This window comes from Vitis riparia, chromosome 9 (genome assembly GCF_004353265.1).
Source record: "Vitis riparia cultivar Riparia Gloire de Montpellier isolate 1030 chromosome 9, EGFV_Vit.rip_1.0, whole genome shotgun sequence".
Lineage (NCBI taxonomy): Eukaryota > Viridiplantae > Streptophyta > Magnoliopsida > Vitales > Vitaceae > Vitis > Vitis riparia.
In genome coordinates this window covers 3,595,617-3,620,179 of record NC_048439.1, presented here as the reverse complement: position 1 = coordinate 3,620,179, position 24,563 = coordinate 3,595,617, and the positions used below count along the sequence as shown (strand labels likewise).

The 24,563-nt window shown below is 31.2% G+C and overlaps 1 protein-coding gene across 1 annotated transcript; it reads right to left on the bottom strand.

The window, feature by feature from the left end:
- Positions 1 to 8,746: 8,746 nt before the first annotated feature.
- LOC117922318 (senescence-induced receptor-like serine/threonine-protein kinase) lies at positions 8,747 to 13,913 on the bottom strand. The gene is made up of 13 exons (XM_034840430.1): positions 13,754 to 13,913; positions 12,573 to 13,128; positions 11,932 to 12,416; positions 11,702 to 11,834; positions 10,981 to 11,052; positions 10,782 to 10,853; positions 10,620 to 10,694; positions 10,355 to 10,533; positions 10,043 to 10,272; positions 9,829 to 9,955; positions 9,668 to 9,733; positions 9,401 to 9,575; positions 8,747 to 9,308 (listed from the first exon to the last, which is right to left on the bottom strand). Exons 1-13 carry the CDS (start codon positions 13,881 to 13,883, stop codon positions 8,891 to 8,893), a joined length of 2,718 nt encoding a protein of 905 aa, XP_034696321.1. The 5' UTR covers positions 13,884 to 13,913; the 3' UTR covers positions 8,747 to 8,890.
- Positions 13,914 to 24,563: the final 10,650 nt, after the last annotated feature.

The window sequence follows — 24,563 nt, the reverse complement described above, 5'->3', positions numbered from 1 at the left end:
AATTTTATAAATGACACCTCTAAAATGCACAACAACAAAAAACAAAAAGATAAAAATAAAAATCCATATATGCTTGCTATTGATCAAACAATAATTTTCATTTTTTTTCTTTTTTTTTTCTAAGAAAAAACTTCAAAAATTAAATTTTTTCAAATTTTCCATCAATTGAGTTACAATCTGGGCATTTTCTAATTTATAAATAAAAAACTCTAATTTGTATAAATCAACCAATTCTTCAACTAAATTGTATTTTAATTTAAAGTGGAATCACTGTATAATAATTTAAATATGCAACAAACAAACAACTTTGAATAATAATTTATACTTCATAAATTATTTTTATCGAAAAAAGAGAAATTAAGAGTGAGTTTGATAATAATCTTAAAAACATTTTCAATTTTTATAATACTTAGAAAATAAAATTTTTCGAATTTTCAAGAAATTAGATATTTTTCATAAAATTAATATTAAACGGACTCCAAAGGTGAATAAACAAAACTATTTATAAATTTATTTGAGTTTTTGAAAAATATTGAATAGTGGCCTAAATTACAATGAATGTGTAAAATCTAAGATTTTCAACATTGGAAATTCATAAGTTTTCACATAATTGATTTGATCTTTCCCATCAAGTGTGCACAACAGGAAGTTTCACTGTCCTTAACGTATAGAAAATTATTGTACTTGGAGATTCGAGAAGGAAATGTAGGGGAGATTATTAATAGGTAATGGTTGTAGGAGACAAGAGAAAACGCAGACTTGACGAAGTCAATTTGGAAGGTTATGGCTCACAAACTTACAACTGTCAGGAAATAAATGTGGGGGAAATTATTAATAGGTGGTAGGTGCAGGAGACGAGAACGCAGACTTCACCAAGTCAATTTGTAAGGTTATGCAGTACTGTGCACCAACTTACAGCTTTGATTATTAAGAATTTCTTTGATGGTAAGTTTAGGAACATTTTTTTACCCACCCACCCCCCAAGAATTTCAAATTTTTTTATTAAAAAGAATTATTTTTAAGTGTTAAAAAAATTAAAAATATTTTCGGTGTAAGAAAACTACTTTAGTATTCAAAAATTAATTTTAATAAGTTATAATGATATGTATTTTTATTCTTGTAAATAGAAAGAAATAATGCTTTAAAATGTAATTAATAATTATAAAGAATTTATTATATTAGACAGAGAAAACCCACCACCCCAAGAATTTCAAATTTTTTATTAAAAAGAATTATTTTTAAGTGTTAAAAAGATTAAAAATATTTTCGGTGTAAGAAAACTACTTTAGTATTTAAAAATTAATTTTAATAAGTTATAATGATATGTATTTTATTCTTGTACATAGAAAGAAACAATTAATGCTTCAAAACGTAATTAATAATTATAAAGAATTTATTATATTAGATAGAGAAAACCCACCCACCCCCAATAATTTCAAATTTTTTATTAAAAAGAATTATTTTTAAGTGTTAAAAAGATTAAAAATATTTTCTTATGGGTGTAAGAAAACTACTTTAGTATTTAAAAATTAATTTTAATAAGTTATAATGAAATGTATTTTATTATTGTAAATAGAAAGAAATAATGCTTCAAAACGTAATTAATAATTATAAAGAACTTATTATATTAGATAGATAAAACTTGTGTGAAATGTTTTATTTCTAAATGTTCTGATAAGTTCTTGAGACTTGAGAGAAGTTAAGGCAAAAAAAAAAATCATAGTAAAATTTTAAGACTAACATTATCAAAGTTATTTTTTGTATTATTATGAATCTACTTGTGGACTCACGTTTTTCACATGCGTTTCTATTTGATGACGCGACCCACTTTTTATTTGTGAAAAATTGATTTTTTTGAAAAGTTTTGGAGTTGTCACTTATTTTTGTTTTATTTTTAAAGGGAAAATAAAATAAGAAAGAAAAATTTTAAGTGTGACTCATAAAAAGGAAAAACAGGTCAGTGAAAACCAAATTTAGGTTCGGGCGTTAGGTTATCTATTGGAAAGGTATGGTGATAAGTTATAATACCCTTCTAAGCCCTAAGGTTAGATCTCTACTAAATAAGTTAAAGTAGACATGACCTTTGATTGGGAAATCAATGGATACCAAGGAGTGATAAGAAGTGTATTATGGCTAAAGTACGTAATGGAAAGTGACCACACAAATTAATCAAATATCGGTATCTAGAACTAAAGCGATCCTAATGAGTCACACAGTAGAAACAAAGGACCACAGTGACATTATTATAGACAATATATTTGCATTTCAAGTGGTTATGGACATCATGAGAAATATTGAAGATCAAGAACCACAAACTATGGATGAATGTCAAAAAAGGAATGATTGGCCAAAATGGAAAGAAGAAATCAAAATAGAACTAAACTCATTAGCAAAACAAGATGTATTTGGACCTGTAGTTCAAACACTTGGAAACATAAAGCCTGTTAAATATAAATGGGTCTTTATGAGAAAGCATAATGAGAATGATGAAATCATAAGATATAAAGCACGGCTTGTTGCTAAAGGTTTCTCTCAAAGACTTGGTATAGATTATGAGGAAACTTATTCCCTTGTAATGGACCCAATCACATTTTGATACTTAATAAGTTTAACGGTATCTGAAGGACTAGATATGCGTTTCATGGATATTGTTACACCCTAATTATATAGGTCCATAAATACTGACATAGATATGAAAATCCTTGAAGGATTCAAATTTCTTGAAGCAACTAATCCAAAGCCTCGAAACATGTACTCAATCAAATTACAAAGATCTTTATACAGATTAAAGCAATCCAGATGCATGTAGTATAATCGTTTAAGTGAGTATCTATTAAAAGAAAGATACATGAATAATCCAATTTGCATATGTGTTTTTATCAAGAAATCAGAAACTAGGCTTACAATAATTGCAGTATATGTGGATGATTTGAACCTTATAGGGACTCCTGAAGAGCTCACAAAAACATCCAATTATTTAATAAAGAAAGAATTTGAAATGAAAGATTTGGGAAAAACAAAATATTGTATTGGCTTGCAGATCGAGCATTATTCAAGTGGCATATTAGTTCATCAATTGACATATATAGAGAAAGTATTAAAATGATTTTATATGGACAAATCACATCCACTTAAATCCCCCATAGTTGTTCATTCACTTGAAGTGAATAAAGACACATTTCGTCCTAAAGAAAAAAATGAAAAATTATTTGGTCTAGAAGTACCATATCTTGGTGCAATTGGTGCACTAATATATCTTGCAAATTGTACTAGACCAGACATAACATTTTTTGTTAACTTGCTAACAAGATACAATTTTGTCCCAACTAGAAGGCATTGGAATGAGATTAAAGATATATTGCAATACCTTTGTGGAACAAGTGACATGAGTTTATGTTATTCAAAAGAATCAAAATCGTAATTGATTATGTAGATGCAAGATATCTTTCAGATCCCCATAAAGTTCTATCCTAAACAAGATATGTTTTTACTTACGGTGGTACAATAATATCTTGGAGATCAATCAAGCAAACAATGATAGCCACATCTTCAAATCATTTAGAAATCCTTGCATTTCATGAAACAAGTCGTAAATATGTATGACTAAGGTCAATGATTCAACATATTCAAGAAACATCCATAAGAGGCAATGCAACCAAATTACATGAAGATTATGTTGCTTATATTGTACAAATTAAATGAGAATTCATAAAAGGTGATAGAACTAAGCATATCTCCCCTAAATTCATATATACCCACAAGCTCTAAGAGAAAGGTGAAATTGATGTTCAGTAGATTCGATCATGCAATAATCTAGTAGATCTATTCACAAAGGTGTTACTAATTGAAGAGTTGAAGAAATCATAATCATGTCTACAAGAGAGGGAGAAAGCTAATATGGATATACTGTACTTTTTTTCCCTTCATCTAGTTTTGTCCCACTAGGTTTTATTGACAAGGTTTTTAATGAGGTAGTTACCATATCCTTATGATCATCCAAGGGAGAGTGTTATAAAATATGATATTATGTACCACTATGGTAACTTGTGAATGACCATCCATATATATGTGGACCTCGCATTTCTGCGCATGCACCCTTACTTGATGGTGAACTCATTTTTTATTTGAAAAAAAGATTTTTTTTTTTTTTTAGAAAATGACTTGGAGTCGCGACTTATTTTTGTTTTATTTTTAAAGGAAAAATAAAATAAGAAAGAAAACCCTAAGTGTGATTCCTTATTTGGAAAATATGGTATGTAAAAAACCAAATCTGGGTTCGGGGGTCAAGTTACTTATTGGGAAAGTATGGTGAAAATTGTAGCACCCCTCTAAGCCCCTAAAACATTATTTTTTTAAAAGAAAACATCAATGATGTTGGGTTCCCACCAAAACCCAATTTATTTTTGCATGAATTAATTCTATAAACTCCATCATTTGGAATTATAGAATTTGATTCATGCTTATTTTAAAACATTTTTTTTAAATGAGGAAGGTATGAAATGATGCTTGTCAGAAAGAAAATAGCAACAAATTTTATTGAAAGATGGGATTTTTGATGATCCTAAACACTAAAGAAGAATAAAAAGTTGAAAAGTTGAAATTATTTGAGAATTGGAAATCTTAAAATTATTTGAAAACTAGAGTTTGAAAAATTATTTTTAATATTAAAATACCAAGAAACAAGAAGAGGACAAGTGGCCATTGGGATTGCATGCTAAAGGTGACCATGCAAAGTGAGAACACTTAAGGATGAGCCCAGGGTGGAGAGGAGCCTGTGATAGGTTAAATGGTAGACTGTTTGGAGATTATGGCATCTGAACCCTCATCATAATGAGTAGCAATACTCAGTCCACACTTCTGGCCCATGCTAATTGTTGTCTTCAAACTATCTATGTCGACAATGGCTTACCAACTAGACAACTCTCCTCTTACACTCATCATAAGAGCCTGTATATACAACTCATAAATGTATGTTCAAGGCTTTGAATCACTCCATTGATCATTAGGAGTCTCCCCTTAAGGTATCCTAATCTAAGTGGACTGTTACTTTCCTAGACAGCTTGAAAACAATCTAGCGGGTGCAACTCCGAGCTTCTACTGTGCATGAAATACCACCTTCAAATTTACTTGAAGTTTCCTTGTCATTGATGGAGTCATCTGGACTGTTATAAACATGGACAATGGGGAGAAAAACACTTAAAACATTCTCCAAATAATAGTGATTCTTCCCAAAGTCTTGCAAACAAGTTCCGTTTGGGTTTTCATTGCCATCATTGATGCATAACAGCTTCACATGAGTGTGAGACCATCGAAGTTGCCCTCTATCTTTGCCTTAGTCACCCATACCTACTGGTAGATGAGCCATGTCATGTTTCTTGCAACAACTCTTCTGGGTGTGGACTGTGGAAGCAATTCCGAACTTTTCAAAACCCATGAATCTTGAACATATATGAAACTGCCATTGTGGATGCTATCTGGTGAGTACGAAGAGTGAACATGTATGCATAGTTTCTGTTGGTACGAATTTGTAAAGGAACTACATCATTTTTACCACCTCCAAACGAGATGCGTAGTGACTCCCAATATTGCAAAGTGGCCTTGCAAATTGAACCCATGTGTGTACGATTTCGGGCTGGAGTGGTTGATGGGCAAACTGTGTGAGGATTACAAAACTTGAACTCTCATCGTAATGTGGGGGCTGCCAAGTATTGAAGATGCTATGATTAGGAACAAGCAGAAATATGACATGTGTGCATTGAAGTGGCCGTGCATGTGGGCTACGCGCCCATGGGAAAGATCACAAAATCATCTATGCAATTAGAAGCCAAGGATTTTGGCCCAATAAATCTAGAATCGAAATTTGTCAAGAAATCTTGCAATAGGATCAACTCATTTTTCAGGGTCTTTGAGCTTCTCACAAAGGCCTTAAATGAGAGAGTCTTATGAGGGGGGTGAATTGGGAGTTTAATTTTTTTTTTCAAACATAAAAAATTCAAGTAAAAAAAGTACAAATATAAAGAGATAGAGTTAGAGAGAGCAAACACAACTTTTATAGTGGTTTGACACCCCTTACCTACGTTCACTCTCCTCAAGCTCCTAACCGAGTGAGGGTTCTACCATCCTTGAAGCTTCAACCAAGTTTCCAATGTCTTTACATTTAGATTCCGACTCTAATGGGCTCTTACATGATCCTTCAAGTCTCTACTCTCTTGAAACTTTTAACACTCACGAAAACACTCAAAATATAGATGGAAATCTCTTAACTTAGCTTAATAAAGGCTCAAATATAACTGAAATGCTAGGAGGAATGACAAGGGTGTACTAAAGAGTATGCAAGTGAGGATTCAATGCAGCAAAGAGAGAATAAAGACTTTTAAGTGAAGAATAGGTAGTTAAACAATTAAATGTAGGTGTTCTCTTGTTCATAAATAAAATAGAGCTTTTAATTTATAAGTTTCTAGTTTCAAGAGCCAAAAATGTCAAAAAGTAGTCTCCATTGGTCAAGTTGGGTGTTGATCGGTTCACTAGCTATTAGACAGTAAATGAGCCAAAAATATAACCAACCCTTTTTTTTTTCAAAGATTTTATAATTTATTGACTAGTCAATATCACAATAACAACAAATTTAATGACACAAAAGCACTTTTTTCACCATTTGTTTTATTTAGTGAACTCATTTTTTTTTTTCAAAATATAAATTCATTTTTATATTAAGCTCATCATTTTAAAAGACGTTGCACTAAATTTGTCTTTTGAAAGGATGAGTTGATTTTTTATGTCAAAAGTTTTAATATCATGATAACACAATTTATGAGGGTTAGATTAACTTTAGGTTCACTCTTATGCATAAGGGCATTTTGATAATTACGCAAAGTTGTATAAATGATAGTGAACAAGTATCTGGATTGTGCTAATTGATTAATGAGATGATCTTTTGTGGTTAGTTAATCAATTATGATCAATTCTAGGCTGGATTAAGTGACCTAAAGTTTGGTGGACTCAAGTTACTTAAGCTCATTTGGGGAACCCTATAAATGCCCCTTAGACATTATGGTTTCCAACACTTTTTTTATGATAGTCATCTTCTACCCAAACCCACACTTTGGAGTGCCATGATTATGGTTCGAGTCACCGAGTAGAAGATCTTGGGTGTATGAGACCTTCAGATATGTTCTTTACCACCAAGAATTGATCTGGGAACATCCAAATTCAAGTATGAGTTTTTTTTTCTCTAATTTTTATTTATTTATCTTAATATGGTTTTTGTAGCCATATGTTTTTGCTTTGATAGATTTAGAAAAACCTAGGATAAATATTTGCACCCTACAAGATGGGACACATAATGGAGAAGTGCAAATATTCCCCACAACAGTAAGGGTGAATAGAAATGGGTTTGGCAAGGGGAGTAGGAGAAAAATGTAGGGTAGTTTATATAGTGATATTATGGTAGTGATGAAGGCAATTTGGTAGCGGCCACTTGTGTTCCATGACAATAGGGGATCTTATATGATAGCAACCATCTTTGTTCTGTGGCAATAAGGGATTTTATTGCTACTTTTAATCAAGCTCGCAACCATATGCTTACTCATTTGTTGTGGTCCAATTAATCCTACAACCATAGGCCTCATGGGAAATTCCTTTTCTTGCAGCTCAAAACATTACATTCTATTCACTACGACTCAACTAGCTATGAGGTTATATATACTCTTTAGCTATGGATTTTACTCACCTCTCCTAAAACTCTATGACTATATCTTACTTCTCTTATAGTGCCACAAAGTATGATATAAATATAAGAATTATTGCCACTGGAAAATTGGAAGATGTAGGAGCATAACAAGTAGATAGGGGACATGCGCATTAAAACATGCTATTAATCAACACCCCAAGCTGCTTTAAATTAAATTAACTAAGAAATTTTACAAACAATTTACATTTTAAACTATCACATTTTTTTAAAGATAATTTGTTCTTAATAAAAAAACGCCACTTCTTTTCTTCATTTTTTTTTTCAATTTTTAACTTTCTTATAATACTTAAACTCTAATTTAGGATAATTCTTGTTTAAAAAATTTAATTACTTTAATTTTATATTGAAATTAATTTATTATAAATTAGCTAAATTGTCATAAAAATTTGAATATGACTTAAATATGTTTTGTTTTTATATATTTTTCTTTTCTTTCTCAATATATAAAATTTTATCATGATATTTAACTTAAAAACAAAACCAAAACATAGAAATAACTTAGCTTAAATAAAAAGTTGATTTACAAAATTTTAAAATTGAATGAAATTTCTACTCACTATGCAATTATTGTTGACATGTTATTATGGGAACTCTTGCTCGTACATGAGCTAGATACCAACTTACTTGCCTTCTTCCTTTGTTTTAATTGATTCCTTAACATGTGAAATATCATAGTGTACTAGCTTGAACTAAGGGTTGATTTTTAAAAAAGTGTCAAAAAAAATGTTAAAGAAAATGATTTTCTCATGTTTGTGTCATAAAAAAAATACAAAAGAAAATAAAATATTATAACAATTTGTAAGAGATTTATATGCTTTTGAATTATTTAATCTTTATATAAAAGAGTTAAATAAGTAAAATAAGTTTGAAATATGATATAAAAATAATTTATTGATTTTAAATCCTTCATTTTTTCTTTTCTTCTACTTTTCCTATCTATTTTCTTTGTCTCTCATTTTCCTTCAAACTTTCTAGGACCAAATATAGCCTAAAGTCTAAGGAAAAGTTGGTAAATTTATCCAATATAGAATTTTTCATGGACACAATTCAAAATATAGAGGAGCGCACCATATTCCCCACATGCTAACATTAATCAAATCTATCACATTAACTGAAACTACTAGCGCCAAACAACCACAACTACCTAGCATGGGGAGCCACTTCAGTGCTAAGAACCAAGGGAACATTTTCTAGGAAATTGCCTGATCCGATGCTGTGGCCACCTACCCTCTGAATTCTCCTGGAAGCCACCTCCGTCTCCAAACATTCCTTCAAGTCTACCACTACATGACTCATGTCTGGCCTTTGCATTCCTGTTGATGCTACACATGCTAAGGCTATCTCTACTGCTTTCCAGGCAGAATTGGTGTTGAAATCTCCTTGTAACCTTGGATCAACAATGCTTCGAATATCCCCTCTTTCAATCATAGGACTAACCCATCCAGCTATATGAATGCCCCCAGGGATTATTGCACGCCGGCCGGTGATTAGCTCCAATAAAACAATCCCAAAGCTATAAACATCGCTCTTCTCATTCAAATTTCCTGTGGACTGGCATCTGCATATATAGGAAGTAATTAATAGTTCATGATCAATAAGGAAGCAATTATGTAAAAATTGTAAGGAATAATGTCATTAATTAACACCTACTCAGGATCAAAATATCCAGGCGTGCCTACTGGGTCAGTTGATAAGCTTTGAAGATCTCTGGACATTCCAAAATCAGCTATCTTGGCTTGCAGTGATTCAGTTAATAGAATGTTGGAAGATTTCATGTCTCTGTGGACTATTGGTGGCTTACAGCCATTGTGTAGATACTCCAATCCTACACAATTAAGCAAGAAAAGAATCACAAATTACAGAAATATTTGAATGCACATTAATTATAATGTGGAAGATCTCCGCTTAATTACTGACCATGTGCTGCATCTACTGCAATTTGAAGTCTCTGTTTCCAGTTCAAAACATCTGCAGCTTCTCTCGCTACAGCAAATGCATAAACATTAAAGTCCACGAGTAGCTTCCAATTAAAGTTATATACCTGTGATCAAGAGTGGTCAATACATATATATATATACCTGATAACTTCTGTTGCAGGTTTCCTTTGGACATGTATTCATAAATGAGAACCATGTTTGTACTGTCATCGCAGTACCCAATTAGACGAACCAAGTTTTTATGATGAACTCTCGTCAAGAGTTTCGCCTGCAATATTTCAAATTTTTTAGTGTCTTGACATCAGATGGAGAACTTATAGTACTGTAGAGCCATGGATGGATTGCTTTGTCTAACCTCCGCTCGAAATGCCTTAGGGCCTTGATTTGATGATGGAGAATGAACCTTGACGGCAACCTGAGTGTCATCTGCCAAAGTGCCTAGATAAACTTCTCCAAATCCTCCTCTACCAATGGGGCTATTAAAGTTATTGGTGATACCCACAACCTCAGAGTAAGTGAACTCACAATTCCCTGACTTCAATGGCCCTTCTTTGGGGCGTTCAGTGACCGTCTCTATGGTTGTAGCTAAGGAAATCACAACAAAAATGGAGTAATAAAATGTTAAATCCTCACTTAGAAAAAAATGAAAGTGAAAGAAAGAAAATACCTTTGGTTTCTCTCCTCTTGGTCAACTTCCGGACGATTGCAAGGGCAGCTATGAGGACCAGGATCACAATCGCAGACAGAATGGATGTAAGAACAGGAACAAAGAACTTGTTCTTCTTCTTCTTCTTTTTCTGTCCTTGGCACGAGACTGACGGACAAAGATTTGGATTTTCTCCAAAACTTGCATAAAATAGAACATGGTAAGTCAAGAATTCTATAAACAAACACTGAGAACAAGTACTAGAAAAGATCATTAATAAGCAAACCTCAGAGTTGCATCCTTGAACTTATCCGTAACAGCCTGTGGAACCGAACCTGTTAGGTTGTTCCCCGTTAAATTCCTGCAAAGACAAGATCAAATACTCAGATTACCTGCATATGTATCCTAAATTATTCAAATATCCCAAAACTAAAAGTTAATTACTTACAGAGTTTTTAAAGATGGAAAGTCAGCAAAAAATTCTGGTACAGGTCCAGTCAAGTTGTTGTATGATAAATCCCTGAAATAATTTGAGTTGCATGCATTTTGAGCAAAGGCCTCCGGCCTCCATCAGATTATAGAGAAGATATTCATGCTGCCACCATTTTTTTAGGTGACTAATACTGCTCATGGCTGCTAATACTTACAGATTTTGTAATGATTTGAGACTCAAAAATGAAGTAAGTAAATTCCCGGACAAATTGCTAGATGAGAGGTTCCTGCTTGCAAGGTAGAGTGGCATATATTAGTAAATCCTTTGTGTCATTTATTAGAAAAAGATTTATAATATTTATGGTTGGCAATTTATATTGATGGATCGTGTGATGTCAAACCTTAAATATTCTATTGCATAGGTCAACCCAAATCTAACATGACAATCATGCTAAAAACATAAACTCAAATGCTACCTAAATATTAAACAAGTAGTAGGTTATGTAACCCATTTAATAATCAAGTCTTTATATTTAATAATCAAAGTCGAATTAGGTCTTTGTATAAGTATATATGATATGTGTCTTCACTAAATATGCTTTTAGCTCAATTAATCCATCTATTTAAAAACAAATTTATAATGAATCATTTATGAGTTAAATAACCAAAATTTATAATAAGGTTAATCAATATGATTATTAAATGAGTCAATTTTGATCAATTTCGTATTATATAAACTTAAAAACTACTTATTTATTAAACAAGTTATGTAAGTCGACATGAATTTTACTTAAACTCAATTATACTTAACCCAAATTCATGAAAAACTTGGTGAGTTTCAGTCATGTTAATGAATCATATCAAACTTTGTAACTCCTAATTACTTTCACCAGTACATCCCTGCAAACATGAAGTTGTTTGAAATGGCAAACTCACAATGAGATTATAGTAGGGGAAGTATTATGGCTGCAAGTGAGGCCATCCCATTGGTATTCCATGGGGAGACATGGGTCTCCTTGCCAGTTCCTGCCCACTGCGTAATCTGATTTGATCCTCTTGATTGCATCAACTAGTATTTTCCAAGAAAAACAGGAAAGGAATTAAGTAAAGCTGGACCATTTTAACTAAGTTAGAATATATATCTAACAGAACGGAACAGAGGCTACCATCGTTTTGTTGAGTTGATGATTGTGGGAATTCTTTTAACATGTAAACCTCCATAGCATTAATAATTGGCGGAAGCGTGGATCTGTTTGTCCTTTCTAGTGAAAAGGACAATTTCTTTGTGGTACTTCCACTAATGGAATATTTGCTAGACACGGTGTCCGAAAAAAGGAGTCTAGGAGCCACAGGCCCACTAAATGGTTCATCATTCACGGAGACAGTAAATTCTCTGATTTGGCCTTTGAGATCCTCAACCTCCGCAAAGTGCATGTAAATGTACAACTTTTGAGAAGGATCATCATCTATGCTTAAAGAGATACCCCAGGATTCACTTTCATTTGCAGGTTTTGCAGCAGTCGCCATGACAATACCCGGTAGTTTATAGTCAGAGGTACTAAAGGAAGAACTTACAACTGATATATTAATGGACAACCAAGATGACCCTGTAAATGGTTTCCAAATCCGATCGTAAACATCATCTTTTTCCCTAAATGATCACAATATACATTTACATTTGTTAGTTCCATATACGTAGAGAATTAAAGGAAAATTGGTTTAACAAAATCTAAAAAACAAAAAATGGTTTTTTGTTTTGAGAATAAAAAAATAGGGTGTTTTCAAAGAACATGTTTTAGTGCCTCACCTGATTAACTTCCACTCCTCTTGTTGTGTACCAAAATCCCACCTGTCATAGAGAATCAGTGACCCTGGTTCAATTGGACTATAAATCGAATCATTAAGCCGTCTGAGCTCTAACACTGATATGAATGGTGTCCCTGAACCGATGTTTACCAGACACACATCTATGTAATCTGTAATTGGTATGTGTATGATTTCCTTCCTGTAAGTAGAATTGACATTTCCTATATTCACTATGGTCCATTCGTCAACACCCAGATATAGTTTGAAGATTGGAAGTTGATTCTTGGAATCATAATTCCCATACAAGAACCGAGCCCTGATCAAATACTTATGATTCTTGCCTTGTCCTGGCCATAGGGTGTAACAGTTCCTGTCTCCTTCTGGGAAGCTTCTAACGTTCTTGAGATGTTGATCGTTATTTTGATAAACATATTCTTCGGAAACGTTATAATTGATTCCAGTATCTATGAATCCTGCATCCGAAGTGTAATATATCTCGGTTTCACTATCTGTATAATAGGAGCCCGGAGCTATCCCACAATCGATGCTTATGAACCCTACAAAGTTTCAAACTCACTCAAACTAAATAGACTTTGTAATGAATATGCTTATCTACACTACAACTAGCTCCTTATTTTATGAAGAAAAATATGTTGTTGCAAGATGGTGCTAAATTGTATAAAAATTCGGAGTGACAAAATTTGATACAATTTGTCAATATGATTTGAACCCAACATACTTTTTATGGGTATGAGATGAGTATAATCACGGTTAGACTAAACTTGTATTGATATGCATAATACATTTAATAAATAAATAGTTTTTGGATGAATTTATATAACACGAATTTGATCTGACCAATTTACCACATGCTGATTAACCTAATTATAACTTTAAATTATTTAAATATCATTTTGAATAAATAAGTCAATTGAACTACGAACATGTTTTGATTGAGATAGTGATCATATATGCTTAAACAAAACCTAACTCAATCAAATTATTAATATAAAAACTTGATTGTTAAATGAGTTATACAATGTGTTACATGTTTAATAATTATATAGTATTTGATTTTATATTTTTAATGACTTATATATTTACTAGAATGCCTAGAACTTGACATGATACGAATATGACCACTAACATGAACTGACACCTACAATAAAAATGAATACCTACCTTCCTTCGCCGCGAGCTTCCGCCGACTAGACTGGTTTTCATGGAAGGTCCCTGAAACCCATCTCGAGTTGTGCAAGGAAATAATAACCAGAAGAACGATCAGCCAGGTCAATGTTAGTCCACCATCCATGTTGTTTCAGAGCTTGAAGCACCAAAGAGGCAACAAATCTGGATGAAACTGAAGTGGTGAAGATTAAGGAAAGAAGAAGAGATATGGATAACATGTAGCGGATAACGTGGAGCGGAAACGAGCTTTATAGGCAAAGCCTTGTATACTAAGCCTCCCAAGCTTGGAGGAAGTAGGAATGATGTTGACTTCCAACGTGTTTGTTGGGAAGGGTATTGACTTGCAGCGTATGTCTTGGGTTGCTATGATCAGCTCCTAATTATTCTTGACAGCCTCATAATATATGTAATTGAAAATGAAAGAAAATGTTCCATGGCTCCCTTAATGGATTTAATCAAAGTACCTCTTGATATAAATCTTAGTGGATAATGATTTCTCCTTCAAGATTATTCTCTCTTAAGTCTTCGGATTCTATTTTCATAACCAATATAGACATTGGAAACTCGTTAGAAATTCATGAGTTCCAATATCATTGATTTGTTTTTTCCCATCAAGTGGAAAATAAGAGAAGGAAAGATATAGAAGAAATTAGGGTTTGGCTAAGATACTGAAGACTTGCTTTTCGATACCTATTGAAAAACTTCATTCAATAATTTTCTAACTATGAATACAGATAATCGGAGGAAATAAAACAATGCAAACTTGACTAAATTAATTTGGAAGGTTTCATGCAGTACCATTCATCCATTGTGACTTGACAAAAAAGAAAAATTAATTATTTAATTTTTATGTCAATATAGAAAATTAAAAGAAAATTAATTTTTGTCTAAAATTGAAGTATAGTTATTATTTCATATTAATTAATATTCATATTTGAAACAAATTCAAATCTATATATTCAAGTTTCAAATAAGAACCAATCACCCGTTTAAGTGTTATGATTCTTTGTAATTATGAAAGGATAAAATCAAACCAACTCTTCATTTTTTGTTTTTATTTTAATTTTTTTTTACAAATTTCGAATTTTATTGACTTGTTAATATCATACTAACAACAAAATTAAATAGTGTATAAAACTAATAACTATGAGGGCCAGTAAGGCATGTGGTCGAAATCTAAGGGATTATTATCAATGGAAAATTGGTCAAGGAAGATGGCAGAACGTAACAACCCTTTCTTTTTTATATGTATATATTGAAAAGACATCACCAATTTAATGATATCATATATATTTTCAAATTTCATTTTTTGCATCTTAGTTTTATTTATTTATATATTTATACTTTAGTTTTATTTGTTTATATATTTATTTAATGACTTAAATTTCATTATATATATTGAACGATTCAAATTTCGATTTCGATAGGTATAACTACGATATTTTAACATTTTTCATATAGAAAAAGAAAATACTAAGCTAGCTTTGAATTGTTGCAATGAAAGTTATTGGAGCCAAAACTAGTGATGTTGTTTTCGGATCCAAGTTGGTCTTTCCCATCATATTCATTGGGCTAAATAAATGGAAATGCTAAGAGCTGTTGGGCCATGTTGTGTTGGAAGAAGACTAGCATCATATGAAAACTGAGTCAATTCATCTTATTTTGGCTTAAAGAAAAAGAAGCAAAGGCACTTTGAAATGTAATTAATCTTCATTTTTCTCCTAATTTCGTTTATATTCTCATGTACCAAACAGACCATACAAGTCAAAATAATAAACTGTTTTTGAAAATAAATAAGGAAAATATGTTTTATAATAAAAAATAGGAACAATTTTCGTTTCTTAAAAACAATAAATTAAGATATTTTTTAAAAATATTTTCAAGTTGTTTTTATTTATTTTCATTTTTTTATGGCAATAGTTTTAAAAAATAATTACATAAATGTAGAGAATCATTAAGAATAAAGTATAAAACTTTTTTTTAAAATAAATATTTAAAAACATATTAAATATGTTAAAAACATTTCAAGTCCCAACAAACTTTTATTTATAATATATACAAAAGAGCTAAGTGTTTAGACTTTTTTCTCCCTCTAAATCATCTCACTTGTAGGTGCCCACATCCTTTCATTACTCTATTTAATTAATTTGGATAATATTTTCCTTTTTTAAAAGATACTCATTTAAATAATGTTTCTCTTTAAAAAAATATATCATAATTTATTTAAAATAATTTTAACATGAAAGTTAAATATTATTACTGAAATTTCTAGATGAAGAATATGGATAATTATTTTTTTTATTTTTAAAAATATATTACATATAAAAGAGTGAAATGCTTGTCGACTTTTTTTTTCTCCCTAAAACGTTCTTATTATCTCACGCGCTTATGTCCTATTAATATTTTATTTTCTTATTTTATTTAATTAATCTCTTTTTTAAAAGACAACCTGAAAATCAATTTAGATATTATTTTTCTTAAAGAAATTTCCTTGAAAGATAATATGAAAATTAAATAGTATTTGAGTTTATGTTTCTACTCAACTATATTTAGTAGAATGTTTAGGATTTGACAAGACTGGAACATGACCCACTTACACCTCTAACAAAAATGAATGCCTACCTTCCTTGACCGTGGGCTTTTGCGGATCTGACTGGTTCTCATGGATGGTCCCTGAAACCCATCCCAAGCTGTGGAAGGAAATAATCACAAGAAAGAAAGATCAGCCAGGTCAATGTCAGTCTTCCATCCATATTTCAGATCTTGAAACACCCAGGGGCAAAAAAATCTCGACGAAAGTGAAGTATGTGAAGCTCAAGGAAATGAGAGGAGGTATGGATAAGATGGGCCTAAAACAAGCTTTAAAGACAAAGCCTTGTATACTAAGCCTCCAAAGCTTGGAGGGAACTAGGGCTGCTGTTGACTTCCAACGTGTTTGTTGGGAAAGGGTATTGACTTAAAGCGTATGTCTTGGGCTGCCATGATCAGCTCCTAATTATGCTTGACAGCCTCATAATATATATAATTGAAAATTAAAGGAAATGTTCCATGGCTCCCTTAATGGATTTAATCAAAGTACATCTTGATATAAATCTTAGCGGATAATGATTTTTCCTCCTTCAAAATTATTCTTTCTAAGGTGTTTTTGTTTTTATTTTCATGCCCATTGACCAATAAATTTATAAATGACACCTATTGAATGCACAACAAAGAAAACAAAAGGTATAAATAAAAATCTATAAACAAAATTTTCATTAATTAAATTACAATTTGGAAGGTTGGGGTAGTAATTTTTAATTTATAAATAAAAAAACTCTAATTTGTATAAATCAACCGGTTCTTCAACCAATCTTTCAATTTTATTTTATTTTAATCTCATTTATTTGTGTTTTTATAATTTAATCTTATTTGTTTGTATGCTTATTCAATTACTTAGATTCCACTATATATATATATATATATATATATATATATATATATATATATAATAATTCAAAATTTGATTTTGAATAGATATTGCTATGATATCTTAACATTTTTCATGTAAAAAAAAAAAGTAAGCTAGCTTTAAGAAGTTGCAATGGAAGCTCTTGGACCATTGATGTTTTTTCTCCTATCCAAGTTGGTCTTTCCCATCATATTCAGTGGGCCAAATAATTGGAAATGCTAAGGGCTGTGGGGCCATGTTGTGTTGTAAGAAGACTAGCATAATATGAAAACTAAGTCAATACAATCCAAGTTGGTCTTTCCCATCATATTCAGTGGGCCAAATAATTGGAAATGCTAAGGGCTGTGGGGCCATGTTGTGTTGTAAGAAGACTAGCATCATATGAAAACTAAGTCAATTCATTGTATTTTGGTTCAAAGAAAAAGAAGCAAAGGAACTCTAAAGTTTCACCGGAGGAAAAAGACTTTGAATTAATAGAGTCTATTGTTATTGCATTTTTGAACTTTGGGGATCATCAATGTAAAATGAAGACAAATCCAATATGAGGAAGATGGATCCATTGTATATCCAATTTATCAAACCAGAACGATATTTTCTACATGGAATTGTAATTAATTTTCATTCTTATCTTAATTTCATTTATATTCTCATGTACCAATTATTCTTGACAACAAAATATTGCATGGCTCCCTTAATGGATTTAATCAAAGTATCTCTTGATATGAATTTAGTGGATGATGATTTTTCCTCCTTCAAAATTATTCTTTCTAAGGTGTTTTTGTTTTTATTTTCATGTCTGTTGACCAATAATTTTATAAATGACACCTCTAAAATGCGCAACAAAAAAAAAAAAAAAACAAAAAGATATAAATAAAAACCCATATATGCTTGATTTGATCAAACAATAATTTTCTTTCTTTTTTTTTTTTTCTAAGAAAAAACTTCAAAAATTGAAGTTTTTCAAAATTTCCATCAATTGATTTACAATTTGGGCATTTTCTAATTTATAAATAAAAAACTCTAATTTGTATAAATCAACCAATTCTTCAACTAAATTGTATTTTAATTTAAAGTGGAATCAATGTATAATAATTTAAATATGCAACAAACAAACAACTTTAAATAATAATTTATACTTTATAAATTATTTTTATCAAAAAAAAAGAAATTAAGAGTGAGTCTGATAATAATTCTAAAAAATATTTTCAATCTTTATAATATTTAAAAAATAAAAATTTTCAAATTTTAAAAAAAATTAGATATTTTTCATAAAATTAATATTAAAGGGACTCTAAAGGTGAATAAACAAAACTACTTATAAATTTATTTGAGTTTTTGAAAAATATTAAATAGTGGCCTAAATTACAATGAATGTGTAAAATCTAAGATTTTCAACATTGGAAATTCGTTGGAAATTCATAAGTTTTCACGTAATTGATTTGATCTTTCCCATCAAGTGTACACAACAGGAAGTTTCACTGTCCTTAACGTAAAGAAAATTATTGTACTTGGAGATTCGAGAAGGAAATGTAGGGGAGATTATTAATAGGTTATGGTTGTAGGGACAAGAGAAAATGCAGACTTGACGAAGTCAATTTGGAAGGTTATGGCTCACAAACTTACAACTGTCAGGAAGGAAATGTAGGGGAAATTATTAATAGGTGGTAGGTGCAGGAGACACGAGAACGCAGACTTCACCAAGTCAATTTGTAAGGTTATGCAGCACTGTGCACCAACTTACAGCTTTGATTACTAAGACCCCCCACCTTTTTTTTTTTTTTTTTTTTTTTTTTTTTTTTTTTTTCAGAATTTAAAATTTTTTATTAAAAAGAATTATTTTTAAATATTAAAAAGATTAAAAATATTTTCTTATTGATGTAAGAAAACTACTTTAGTATTTAAAAATGAATTTTAATAAGTTATAATGATATGTATTTTTATTCTAGTAAATAGAAAGATATAATGCTTCAAAACGTAATTAATAATTATAAAGAATTTATTATATTAGATAGAGAAAACTTGTGTGAAATGTTTTATTTCTAAATGTTCTGATAAGTTCTTGAGACTTGAGAGAAGTTACGAAAAAAAAAATCATAGTAAAGTTTTAAAACTAACATTATCAAAGTTATTTATGGTATTATTATGAATCTATTTGTGGACTCACGTTTTTCATGTGCGTTTCTATTTGATGACGCGACTCACTTTTTATTTGTGAAAAATTGATTTTTTTTGAAAAGTTTTGGAGTCGTAATTTATTTTGTTTTATTTTTAAATGGAAAATAAAATAAGAAATAAAAACATTAAGTATGACTCCTAAAAAGGAAAAACATGTTTGTGAAAACCAAATTTAGGTTCGGAGGTTAGGTTACCTATTAAAAATATACGGTGATAAGTTATAATACCCCTTTAAGATTAGGTTTCTACTAAATAAGTTACAGTAAACATGACCTTTGATTAGGAAATCAATGGATACCAAGGAATGATCAAAGGTGTACTATGGCTAAAGTACGCAATGGAAAGTGACCACACAAATAAGAGAAAATATATAGGATACGTATGTGAGCAGTGAATCAATAATGCGTTATTGTGGAAACAAAGTTAGTGGACAAGTGCAGAATAATTGCATGCATGTCATAGATCAAGGTAAAAAATTAGTCTTATTCAATCAAATATAGTAATCAGAATCAACAATTGATTGGTGATGAAAAAATGTTTATTCTCATGTAGGTTCTTTACTTTCTTATGTTGTGTCTTTTTATCTAATATAGTACATATCATATTTGCTAATACATGTTTATGTTTTATTTACACATAATATTGATTGCTTAATAAGTATATTTTAAGATGTTTGTTTCATTAATTGTACAATATGTAATAATTGATGTCATTACCATATCAATTTATGGAAACTTAATTGAAAGCTCTTGAAGAGCTCATATTATGTCACTAGTTGATTGATGTCATTACTACATATATGAATTTATGAAAACCTGATTGAAAGCTCCAGACAAGCTCATACTATGTCACTAGTTGATTGATGTCATTACTACATATATGAATTTATGAAAACCTGATTGAAAGCTCCAGACAAGCTCATACTATGTCACTAGTTGATTGATGTCATTACTACATATATGAATTTATGAAAACCTGATTGAAAGCTCCAGACAAGCTCATACTATGTCACTAGTTGATTGATGTCATTACTACATATATGAATTTATGAAAACCTAATTGAAAGCTCCAGACAAGCTCATACTATGTCACTAGTGGCATGCAAATCCATGACATTCTATTAAATCTAGAATAATTTGAGATGACCAACTTGGTCTCATAGGGTGAACAATGATGCATCAACTTCTTGAAATGTCAAATGGATATTCATTAAAGAACTAAAATTTTCTTAACTAGTGACTAATATATTTAAACCTTTGAAGGATATTATTACATGTTAAGCAAATTTCTAGTTTAACTCGCCATTAGGGGGAGGGAATTCAATTCCAGAAGAATGACGAGATATTAGATGGTATATACGCTCTTTGTCTCATCTTTATCCCCATGCAAGGCAGTATGAACTAAAAGTTCAAAGGATTATTCATTTGTAAGGATTTGCAAATTAGTTACCTAATGCTTTCACAAATATAAAGAAAGTAACAAAGTCACATGTACCGACTGTGAATACTCTGACACATATTGATGTCCTTAAGGACAATTGAAGAATTCCATAGCAAGTGAATCTAAAACACGCTTGAAGCGTGATAGACTTATTAGCTTAGAGGATTCAGTTCCTAGAAAAGGAAAATGAATAACATATGAAAAGCTTGACACTCTTGAAGAGTTCACAAATATGAAAGGGTTAAATGATGAAACCCAACTTAATAAACAGTTAGCCCCTGAAAAGGCAAAAATTAATTAAATACCAGTATCTAGAACTAAAGAGATCTTAATGAGTCACATGGTAGAAACAAAGAATCGTAGTGACATTATTATAGACAATATATTTGCATTCTAAGTGGTTATGGACATCATGAGAAATGTTGAAGATCAAGAACCAAAAACTATGGATGAATGTCGAAAAATGAATGATTGACCAAAATGGAAAGAAGAAATCAGAATAAAGCTAAACTCATTAGCAAAATGAGATGTATTTGGACCTATAGTTCAAACATTTGGAAACATAAAGCCTGTTAAATATAATTGGGTCTTTATGAGAAAGCGAAATGAGAATGATGAAGTCATAAGATATAAAGCACGACTTGTTGCTCAAGATTTTTCTCAAATACCTGGTATAGATTATGAGGAAACTTATTTCCCTGTAGTGGACGCAATCACATTTTGATACTTAATAAGTTTAACGGTCTCTGAAAGACTAGATATGTGTTTCATGGATGTTCTTACATCCTATTTATATAGGTCTATAAATACTGACATAGATATGAAAATCCCTGAAGGATTCAAATTGCCTGAAGCAACTAATCCAAAGCCTCGCAACATGTACTCAATCAAATTACAAAGATTTCTATACAAATTAAAGCAATCCAGACGCATGTGGTATAATCTTTTGAGTGAGTATATGTTAAAAGAATGATATATGAATAATCCAATTTGCATGTGTTTTTATCAAGAAATCAGAAACTAGGCTTATAATAATTGCAGTATATGTGGATGATTTGAACCTTATAGGGACTCCTGAAGAGCTCACAAAACATCCAATTATTTAAAGAAGAAATTTGAAATAAAAGATTTGGGAAAAACAAAATATTGTATTGGCTTGCAGATCGAGCATTATTCAAGTGACATATTAGTCCATCAATTGACATATATAGAGAAAGTATCAAAACGATTTTATATGGACAAATTGCATCCACTTAATTCCCCATGGTTGTTCATTCACTTGAAGTGAATAAAGACACAGTTCGTCCTAAAGAAAAAAATGAAGAATTGTTTGGTCCAAAAGTACCATATCTCGGTGGAATTGGTGCACTAATATATCTTGAAAAGTGTACTAGACTAGACATAACATTTTTTGTTAACTTGCTAACAAGATACAGTTTTGCCCCAACTAGAAGACATTAGAATGAGATTAAACATATATTGTGATACCTTTGTGGAGCCAGTGACATGTGTTTATGTTATTCAAAAGAATCAAAATCGCAATTGATTATGTAGATGTAGGATATCTTTAAGATCCCCATAAAGTACTATCCTAAACGAGATATGTTTTTACTTATGGTGGTACAACAATATCTTGGAAATCAATCAAGCAAATAATAGTAGCCACCTCTTCAAATCATTTAGAAATCCTTGCATTTCATGAAACAAGTCGTGAATGTGTATGACTAAGGTCAATGATTCAACATATTCAAGAAACATCCATCAGAGGTAGTGCAACCAAATTACATGAAGATAATGCTGTTTATATTGCACAAATTAAATGAGGATTCATAAAAAGTGATAGAACTAAGCATATCTTCCTTAAATTCATATATACCCACAAGCTTTAGGAGAAAAGTGAAATTGGTGTTCAGCAGATTCGATCATGAAATAATCTAGTAGATCTATTCACAAAGGCGTTACTAATTGAAGAGTTGAAGAAATCATAATCATGTCTACAAGAGAGGGAGAAAGCTAATATGGATATGCTGCACTTTTTTTCCTTTCGTCTAGTTTTGTCCCACTAGGTTTTATTGACAAGGTTTTTAATAAGATAGTTACCATATCCTTATGATCATTCAAGGGAGAGTGTTATAAAATATGAGATTCTGTACCACTATGGTAACTTGTGAATGACCATTCATATATATATGTGGACCCTGTATTTCCGCGCATGTGCTCCCACTCAATGACGAACTCGTTTTTTATTTGAAACAAGGATTTATTTATTTATTTATTTTTAGAAAATGACTTGGAGTCGCCACTTATTTTTGTTTTATTTTTAAAGGGAAAACAAAATAAGAAAGAAAACCCTAAGTGTGATTCCTTATTTGGAAAAGATGGTCTGTGAAAAACCAAATCTGGGCTCGGGGGTCAACTGGTTACTTATTAGGAAGGTATGGTGAAAACCGTAGCACCCCTCTAAGCCCCTAAAATGGGTCTTTACTAAATAGGATGAAGAAAGTATAGCAATTAGTGAGGAAATTAATGGATACCAAAATGATCACACATTGGAAGCCAAAACATGCATAAAGAAATAGTCAAAGAGAGAGTGCGAGCATACCTCAGCAGCAAGCAATAATGCCCTATCATGAAATGGGGTTAGTGCACAATAATAAGTACAAAATATATCACATGTGTCATTAAACAGAGTAAGAAACCATCACTGATGGATATTGCACTTCACTTAAATTTATTTTTTAAAAGAAAACATCAATGATGTTGGACTCCCACCGAAGGCCAATTTATTTTTGCATGAATTGATTTCATAAACTCCATCATTTGGAATTATAGAATTTGATTCATGCTTATTTAAAAAAATTTTTTTTTTTCAAAAAAAAATGATGAAGATATGAAATGATGTTTGCCGGAAAGAAAATAGTAGCAAATTTTATTGAAATATGAGATTTTTGGTGATCCTAAACACTAAAGAAGAATAAAAGTTAAAAAGTTGAAATTATTTGAGAATTAGGAATTTGAAAATTATTTGAAAACTGGAGTTTGGAAAATTATTTTTAACATTAAAATACCAAGAAACAAGAAGATGACGAGTGGCCATTGGGATTGCATGCCAAAGGTGACCATGCAAAGTGGGAACGCTTAAGGATGGGCCCAGGGTGGAGAGGAGCTTGTGACAGGTTAAATGGTAGACTGTTTGGAGATTATGGTATCTTAACCTTCATCATAATGTGTAGCAATACTCAGTCCATACTTTTGACCCTTGCCAATTGTTGCCTTCAAACTAGCTATGTTGACAATGGCTTACCAACTAGACAATTCTCCTCTTACACTCATCATAAGAGCCTATATATACAACTCATAGATGTATGTTCAAGGCTTTGAATCACTCCATTGATCATTAGGAATCTCTCCTTAAGGTCTCCCAATCTAAGCGGACTGTTACTTTCCCAGATAGCTTGAAAATGATCTAGTCTGTACGACTCTGAGATCCTACTGTGCATGAAATACCACATTCAACTTTACTCAAAGTTTCCTTGTCACTGATGGAGTCATCTAGACCGCTATAAGCATGGACAATGGGGAGAAAAACGCTCAAAACATTCTCCAAATAATAGTGATTCTTCCCAAAGTCTTGGAAACAAGTTCCGTTTGGGTTCTCATTGCCATCATTGATGCCTAATAGCTTCATATGAGTATGAGACCCTTGGAGTTGCCCTCTATCTTTGCCTTAGTCACCCATAC